The sequence below is a fragment of the Leishmania braziliensis genome, chromosome 36 (assembly GCF_000002845.2).
Source record: "Leishmania braziliensis MHOM/BR/75/M2904 complete genome, chromosome 36".
NCBI classification, from domain to species: Eukaryota; Euglenozoa; class Kinetoplastea; order Trypanosomatida; family Trypanosomatidae; genus Leishmania; species Leishmania braziliensis.
This window is the reverse complement of record NC_009327.2, coordinates 483752-492227: the sequence shown is the minus strand read 5'-3', so window position 1 is coordinate 492227 and position 8476 is coordinate 483752. Positions and strand designations below refer to the sequence as shown.

The 8476-nt window shown below is 57.1% G+C and overlaps 4 protein-coding genes across 4 annotated transcripts; all 4 read right to left on the bottom strand.

Moving 5' to 3' along the window:
• On the bottom strand, nucleotides 1-1464 carry LBRM_35_1410 (conserved hypothetical protein; the record flags this gene model as incomplete). The annotated part of the gene is made up of 1 exon (XM_001568712.1): nucleotides 1-1464. A coding segment is annotated over one exon (1464 nt), but the record flags the coding sequence as incomplete, so codon positions are not given.
• Nucleotides 1465-2057: 593 nt separating this feature from the next.
• On the bottom strand, nucleotides 2058-2630 carry LBRM_35_1400 (conserved hypothetical protein; the record flags this gene model as incomplete). Its single annotated transcript, XM_003723190.1, has 1 exon — nucleotides 2058-2630. One exon carries the CDS (start codon nucleotides 2628-2630, stop codon nucleotides 2058-2060), a length of 573 nt encoding a protein of 190 aa, XP_003723238.1.
• A 2339-nt stretch (nucleotides 2631-4969) lies between these two features.
• On the bottom strand, nucleotides 4970-6088 carry LBRM_35_1390 (fructose-1,6-bisphosphate aldolase; the record flags this gene model as incomplete). Its single annotated transcript, XM_001568711.2, has 1 exon — nucleotides 4970-6088. One exon carries the CDS (start codon nucleotides 6086-6088, stop codon nucleotides 4970-4972), a length of 1119 nt encoding a protein of 372 aa, XP_001568761.2.
• Nucleotides 6089-7121: 1033 nt separating this feature from the next.
• Nucleotides 7122-7691, bottom strand: LBRM_35_1380 (putative 40S ribosomal protein S9; the record flags this gene model as incomplete). Its single annotated transcript, XM_001568710.1, has 1 exon — nucleotides 7122-7691. One exon carries the CDS (start codon nucleotides 7689-7691, stop codon nucleotides 7122-7124), a length of 570 nt encoding a protein of 189 aa, XP_001568760.1.
• Nucleotides 7692-8476: the final 785 nt, after the last annotated feature.

The following is an 8476-nucleotide window of genomic DNA, read 5'->3' as shown; positions in this document are numbered from 1 at the left end:
TTCCCTTTTGAGACCTTGCCAATCTGCGAGTGTGCGGAGGTGTCGACAGCAAGTGCGGAATAGGTCATGTGCGAGGCGATCTGTGTCAGGGTCGAGGGGGATATCGAGTGCGCTAAAGGCCGCGAAGAGCCACACCCCGTAACCTGCCGAACTCGTACGCTCCAATGACGTGTGGGAGGTTGGCATCAGAAACCGTAGAAAAGAGAGAAGCGCCCGCTGATCAGGACTTAGTGTAGGTGGAAAAGTAACGGACGCCGACAACCACCCGATGCGCGTCGTCACCGGCTCCTCCTCTTCAGCGGCATTCTCGGTGTTGTCGAAGAACCTCGGTCGATCCGAGGACCTAGAGTCGTTCTCGGACTCTGCGTACGATGCTCTGTCGTCCTCGGCAGCATCCGACACACTGGTCGGCTTCGTGCAAGACCGTGCACCACGCAACAGCCGACTTGCCGTAGCAGTGAACATCGCTGAGGTGCTCGCTGCACTCAACCAGAGAAGATCGGAAAGGCGTGGCGCGTACCCTCTTTGTGGTCCGTGAGTGTTGAGATACTCATGCCAGGCTTTGATGTTGTAGTCCATCGGCGTACCAACGCGACGCCGCCGAGATAAGATGCTGTAGACGGCGGCAGCAGCTGACAAACGTGAGTTGAAGACCACATCGGAAAACTCGGCGAGCGCCTGGGTGAAGCGCGGAAGACCAACGGAGCGCACCAGCGCGCGAACATCCTTGCCTGTCAGATCCCAGCACTCTCGCTGTTGCCGCTGATGAGTCGAAGTACAGTCTGTCGACTCTTTATTCCAGACTATCGACTGTGCTTGCCGCGTTTCTTCCAAGAGGGACTCCACATCCTCAATCCCATAGCGCAGGATAAGAACGTATTCACGCATCTTGTTGACGCGCTCGACAGTTGCCTCCACAAACATCATCGAGGGTGCCACCGCCGCGTCCAGCTTGCGCTCCTGCAAGAATGCAGGGAACCACTTCGCCATGAGATTGGTGCGCTGGGCCACCCCTTCTACCGGCGGCACCGGTGCCGTGGGTGATGCCACGTTGGCCAAATTCAATCCATCATCAAGAGTTACATCCCTGGTGGCCAAAACATCTGAAAGGGGTTCGCATATGCATGTCACAGGTGCATCAGTCACCGTGACGCTCGACATCACAAGTGGTGCTGCAAGTGGGTCCTCTTCGTCACTGTCACAGCGCGATCGCTTCGCTACTCTTTTCCGCTTCATGGGCAGCTGCTGTATCTCTCGCTGGGCGTCATTCACCTGCACCACTACTAAACCACTTGTAGAGCTGCTGGAGGTGGCATCTATGCCGGCGGTGCCGTGGTTACCAGCAGTTGTCGCATATCCGTCGCCTTTAATGACAGTTGTTTCCACTCGAGCCACACCGGCTCTTCCAAATCGATTACACTGAATCTTCTTACCAAGCTTGAGGTACGCGGCGGCGTCGGCCATGTCCAGAAAGGAGAACGAGGAAGCAGATGCCTCTCGCGGTATGCTGTAAACAACAACAACACACAGCCGAGAAGGAGAATGGGAAAGGCCACTCTGCGTTCAATGAGGTCGTGGGTGTTGCCTCGGAAGCTAATAAGCAGCAGCGTGGAGGAAGATATTCTCCGAGCATAGAAGAGAGAAGGGTTACGTGGAGGCAAGATGAAGAAAATAAACAAAAGCAAAGAGGCGACACCGTGAGTAAGACATGGATCCCGAAATGCATGTGTGCAAAAGGAGGCGAAAAGGCGAGGACGCCGCGGCAGAGACCGAACGCACGAGATCACACATGTGCGTCCCGGCTCCCTTTGACGGAAAAGAGCCGCAGGAAGGGGAAAACAAAGAGGGTGCCATATTCGCATCAGTTCTACGCTCGCACGCGATGCAGCTCAAGAATCAGATAACCTACAAATAAAAGCAGACAATCGAGATGGACAATGCGCGGTGAAAGGATGGGGTGAGGGTGCAGAGCTGAGTACATCGGACATAGTGTACATAAGACAGAAAAAAAGCCTACCCAGGCAACGGCATGCTCTTCGAGAACTACCTCCCTCCCCTTATTTTGTGGTGCAAAGGCGATTCGATGCCTCATCAGCCTGCACGCGCGAAATGGTGCCGGTGTGAATCGCTGTTGGTGCCAGGTAGGTGTCGTACAGGTACTTCTCCGTCTTCTTTTTGGCTTCGAGGCGGTCGTAGTACATGTGCTGCACGAACGTTTTGAGCGGGACCTTTGTTTTGTCGGCGGGGCTGTGATACCGGTATTGACGCCGAAGTTGCTCCATGTTCCTCCGCTTCCGCTCTAGCGTATCATGGAACATTCGTTTCACTGATTGCTCCTGGTCATCTGGGGTAAGTGGTGAGCCGCTGAGTGCCGTGCCGCGCGTGTGCACACCGTAAGCGACTTGCTCTGCCGCCGCAAGAAGCTCTTGCTTGTGCTGGAGGCTTTGGGTATATAGACGGTCCGTCATCTTCGACAGCGCCTCCGCCGAGATTCTCTTCGTCGGACACACTTCGAACGGATCACGTAGCTCCACCGCACGCCTTGGCGCCGTGAGGCGCTCAACCTGCCTGTCCAGCTCCTCCGGCGTAAGTCGCTTTTCGGTGGCAAGGCTCTCGTATGGGTCGGCCATTGGGTCAATTCCAGTCGAGGGGATCCCGCGCACAGCGTCACCGAGGGTGAACAAGTAGGAGGGGGAGGGGGGTGGGCACGCAGCGCTCAAGTTCCTTTGACAGCTCTCCCGGCAACCTACGAGGGAGGAGAGGGTGGTGGGGGGAGGGAGGGAGGGCGCTAAGGATTCAGTGAGAAAACGCTGCCGAAGCAGAAGAGAGACATATGCACGAAAACAAAGCATCGGCTGAAGTAAGTCCTAACAGGAGCCTTCACATCTCTAGCAAAACAGGAAAGGGTTCGAAGGTACACTGCAACAACGAGGCACCGCCAACCTCGAAAAAAAGACGAGAACAGAAATCTTTAGCATTGGCATTCTGCCAAAACAAGGATCTCCGTGACTATGGTTTGTTTTGTCTTGCTGCTCTCCATCGCGTCACAAGCACCTGCCGCCGCTTCCAATATGACTATATTCCCTTGACGAGCGCGTACTGTCCGACAGCATCGGCCCTGCTCACGAACGTTTACCCACAGAAGGGAGCCCATACACCGCATTATTACTTTACCTTCATCGCACAACTCCCTCTCCTGCACCTTTTGCTGCCGTCGAAGTAGGTCTCTCTCTCTCGTGATTGTGTGTGTGTGTGTGCGTATGTGTTAAGGGGAGCAGCATCCTGATATATCACAAGTTCTTCCTCTTGCCACAATAATTCCAGCGACCTTTCCGTGCTAGCAGGGCCTGGTACCCCACTCATTGGGAGGAGGCTAAGCAGCCGGCAGCCTGTCCCTCGGGTACAGCTATGGACTTCTGGCCTCCGCCTCCAGGTCTAGACCGGCGCTGTGCCGGAAAGACATCTCTGCATGGTCGCGTTAGCTCCCGCTCACCATGAGCTGAGTCGACAACTCAGCAACGATAGCACGAAAGAGACGCAGACCGATCGGCCGCGGGGGCCATGCGCGGGCGGCACGCGCCATCTCGTACAGGCGGCCGGCTGGGCTGCCGGGGCACCGATGCCGCAAGCACGACGAGCGTACACCCCTCTTCCCCCCTCCCCCCGTGGCGCCACCGAGGCGTCGGAGAGCCCAGTGCGTGGAGAGCCACCACACCGGGCTATGGCGTGCCGCGGCTTGAAGCGACGGCGGGGGGGGAGCGTGGCCTGCAGGCAGAGCACGGGGTCTCACAGGGTCTCCTGCTGCCCGCACGGCAGACGCCAGCGCTTCGGCTCTCGAGAGCAGGACCCTGGGTGCGGCCCGCTGGGGTCAGGACATGCGGCGCACGCGGGTCCGTGCAGCGCTGATCGCGCGGCCTGTGCGCGAAGGAGGGGCGAGGATTGGGCGGGAAGAGCCCGTGCGACGCAGGGCCCGCTTCGGCGGCAGGGGGGGCTCGTCGCAGACGACGCGGAGTCGCTGGGGGTGCCACAGCGGTATAGGTGGGGGGTGGCTGTAGGCGTATGCAGTTGTGGACTTGTGATGCAGCAGGAAGAATAGGTTTGGGGGGAACAACAAACTGCGAGAAGAGTTAATTGTTTGAGACATCGTGTCACTTCGCAGTGAGTCATGACTGTGAAGGAGAAGGAGCGGCAATCGCCAAACAATAATAATAATAATACGACTGTAAACTCTTTTGGATTGCGGCGGAGGCCTTCATGGGCTCCTGGGTAAATAGCTCGAAGAACAAAAAGAAATATAACTGTTGAGAGGAGGAGGGGGGAGGACGGGAACAGAGGCGCTGTGCATGCACAGCGACAGAAGCACATCGATATAAAGACATGTAGGAAGGCCCACAGGGAGAACTCCTCTGTAGATGTTACCCGCTGTAGTACGATGCAGGCTGCTGGGTACACTGTGGAGAGGAAGTGCCGTGTTGCCTTTCTTCCTGCCACGCCCGAGTGGCGTGTACTCATGTGCGTATGTGTGCGAGACACGAGCCTTCCATACATGTTCTGTGCTTCCTTCGTGTCGCATCTGCATACCTTCCTTCTTTGCTGTGGATAGTGGCGGAGGGGGGAGGGGGGGGGGTGAAGTGCACAGCGCTGCTGCTTCCTTCGTATGCGTGGAGTTTCATTGGGAACGCCTACACAGATAAATCGCCGCACGTGCGCACCCGCATTCCCCCACTTAGCCGACAGGCCGTCGGGAATCGTCACTGCCAAAGGTGAGGAGTCTCGTACTTGAAGCCTTTGGCTTCCTCCTCGAAAGTCAGTGTACCCGCGCTGAGATAGCCTCCGTCCCCACGCGAATCGCACAGCATGGAATGCAATTGCAGCAGCGAAAGAAGCCATTTTTCGCTGTCCTCAGCTCAAAGAAAAAAAAGACACCAAGTGGTGACCGCCATCGCCTCCCATCACGGACAAAGGAGTTTTAGTAGGTATTCCCCTTGACGTACAGAGACGAAGAGGAGGCGTCATCGTCGGCGCGCTTGTACTTGCCAAGCTGCGCCAGCGAGTTCATGCGAGCGCGGTGCAAGAAGGCACGGCGCCCGGCAGCAACGCCAGACTCTTTTCCGCCCCATGCCTTCAGCGCGGAGGATTGCAGAGCGCGCGCGTACGAGAAGCTCAGAAAGAACGGCCGCGGTAGTGAGCACTTGTTAATCGCGTTCAGGTACTCGCTTGCCTGCACCTCGCTCAGGCCACCAGAGAGGAACATAACGCCGGGCAGCATCGCCGGCATTGTGCGCGCAAGCGTCATCACTGTATAGTGCGCCACCTGCTCCGGCGTCGCCGTCATACCGGACTCGGCGCCGGGCACCACCATGTTCGGCTTAAGCAGACAGCCCTCCCACAGAACGCCGTGACGCTGCAGCGCCGCCACCACTTCGCGCCATACGTGCTCGGACACGCGCTGGCACGTTTCGATGTCGTGCGTGCCGTCGATCATCACCTCCGGCTCCACGATCGGCACAAGCCCGTTCATCTGCGACAGGATCGCGTAGCGGGCGAGCGTCTCTGCGTTGAAGCGCACTGCAGACTCCGAAACCGTCCCGTTCTGGATTTTGTATACGTTGCGCCACTTGCAGAAGCGGCAGCCTTTCTTGTAGTAGCCAGATGCGCGCTTCGCGTAGCCGTCGAGGCCCTCCGTCATCTGCTCACCCTCGGCGCCCTCCAGGAGCGGGCATAGTCCCATGTCTGTTTTGATCCCGGGCACAACACCGCGCGCCGTGAGGTACTTCGGGAACGACAAGCCGTTGCTCGCCTTCTGTCCAACCGTCTCGTCGTGCAGGATGACACCGCTGATGTACTGCTCGAGTCCTTCCGCCTCAAGCATCAGCGCGCGGTACTGACGTCGGTGCTCCTCCGTGTTGCTCAGGCCAATGGGATCGAATCGCTTCGAGCACGAGCCGATCGACTCGTCTGCCGCCAGGAGGCCCTTGCCCGGGGACGTCAACTTCTTTACTGTCTCGATCAGCTCCTTCTCGTACGCTGAGTGGATCCGGTTGAACGCCGGAAGCTGGCTCTGTAAGACGTTCACACGCGACGACATGGCTGATGCTGTGGATGGAAAAAGGGGTAGAGATGGAAAGGGGAGGGGGATATGGGGTCTGTGTAAGGTGAGACTTTGATGGGCTAACTTAGAGCGTGAAGAGCGTAGTTTACTGGTGAATGGTACATGACACATGCAGCGTAGCGGTTGATGCAGCGGTGATCACGTTGAGGAGTGTGGGAGGTATCCAGTGATGCGCAGAGTGAAAGCAGATGAGACGTGAATTGGTGAGTGAAACGGATGTCAAACGCAGAGGTAGAAGGGAAGTCCTGCACGGTGGGTGATGTGATGGGTTTTGTGCTGCAGTCCTTTTGACGTCGCACCGAGCACGCACACACACACACACACACACACATATATATATATATATATAGTGGAGTGAGGAAGAGAGACAGTCCCTGATGCGAAGCCCCAAAGCGGAAGGCTGCTGTTCATAGAGCCAACCACGGCTCCGCATCGAGACTCTATATTCCACGTTGGCACACTCACAGTGCATTCTCTACTCCCCCGTCGCGTCAGACACGCTCCCGTCGCTGTTCGCTGTTGAAAGCCGACCATACAGTCACGCGCAACGGTGCATAGTCGGTGACACTTGGAGGCGGATTCGCGCCGTCCACGAGCTGGACGAGGGGAGCTGCGAGATGCTGGGGGAAATAGAGGGCTGAGTTCATCGCTGACACTACCTCAGCGATAACTGCTCTCATGGTGACGCGTGGGTGTGCATCGCTTGTTTGGGCGTTCGACGATGAAATGAGAACCCTAAATGAAAGCAAAAACGAAGAGGTGCTGACAAACGTGGCAGACATTCCTGGTCAGTGCCGAGAGGAAAAAGGAGTCGAGAGGGTGTGAGAGCGCTCGAAGTGCGACAGTGAGAAACCCACTGGACAACACACAGCACGGGAGCCTGCTGTGGAGGCGAAGGGCCGCCTCCATCAGTCTCACGAAATGTCCATCGTACTAGAGGCAAACACCTTCCACTTGCATGGCGTTTGACCACGTCCTTATTCCACCCAACATGTGCGCTTCTTTCATCTTACTCGTCGTCACCGCCGGCGGCGTGGCGCTTGGCCGCCTTCACGCGCACGCGCTTGACACGGCCGGGGCGCCCGTTGCCGAACGGCGAGGCATCAGCGAAGGCGATGTGGCGCTCGCTGCTCACGCGCACGATGAAGGACGGGATCGTCACAATCTGCTTGGCGACGGCGATGTGGCGCTGCTGGATAAGGACGCGGGCGTGGTGCACAGACTTGGCGAGACCGGCCTTGAAGACGATCGTTTGCAGGCGGCGCTCCAGAATGTCTGGTACCGTCAGCGACAGCACGTAATCAAGCTTGTCCTTTTCCTCGTCGAGGAAGCCATACTCGTGGCAGCGGCGCATGATGGCGGAACCCTCCAGCAGGCGGCGGGGGTGGTTCTCCGGCAGCGTCAGCAGAAGACGGGCGGTGCGGCGCATCTTGGAGAGCGTCATGTTCACGCGCCAGATCTCACGCTTGCAGCGCAGACCGTACTGACCGCACAGCTTCATCTCGCGGTCGAGGCGCTCCTTCTCGAACGGACGGCGCGGCGCCTTCCACACGCGGTTGAAGTTGTTGTAGTTGCGCATGCTGAAATCTGCTCTGACAAGGAACTGTGTCCGTAGCGTGTTAGGGGAATAAGGGGGTGGGGGTGGAATGAATGCAGGGGCGTTGTTATACGATCACACACGCGTGAAAACAAAGTGAAAAGAGCGAGCATGGAAGAAGAGGAAGAGTTAGGGGTGAACCGAGTGGTCATGTGCATTTTTTAGCTTTGCTCGAGCGAGAGAACAGAGCAGGGCGGGCGGGGGGGGGGGGGGAAGCGCCTCTCTTCAGACGTCACCGACTCGTGGTTAGCAAAGTATGCAGGGCGTCCGTTTGATTTTGACAATATACCAGGCACGCAGAAAACTCTGCCTGCTGTATGCAAGATGCAACGGGAGTCTCTTGCTTCGCTTGCTGCCAGGTTTCATAATTAGCGTTTTGGTGTAATGTACGTGTTGCGTTGATTTCTGAAAGGCTGTTGGCCTGAGAAACTCGAGTAGCACTTGTTCGTGCCGAGATTGCTCATGACGCAGCAGGATGTGGATAGGGCAGTTGCTGAAGCTGGTAGATCGGCTTAGCGCCTCTGCGTGTGTAAAGCACCTCCTCCCTTACGAATATGCAAGCACCCCACACAAGAGGCGATCGAGAGCACAAAGGAAGAAGGGAGGTGGTGCTGCACATTTGGTTTATCGTTAGTGTTTTGTCCCCTGGCCACCGTGTCCATCTGTGAGTGGCATACTGAACATCAACACGAGAACAAATGAAAAAAACGTGGCACAGAGAGACGAAAGGTAAACATCAGCACCACCACAAAGGCTAAAAAACGAAG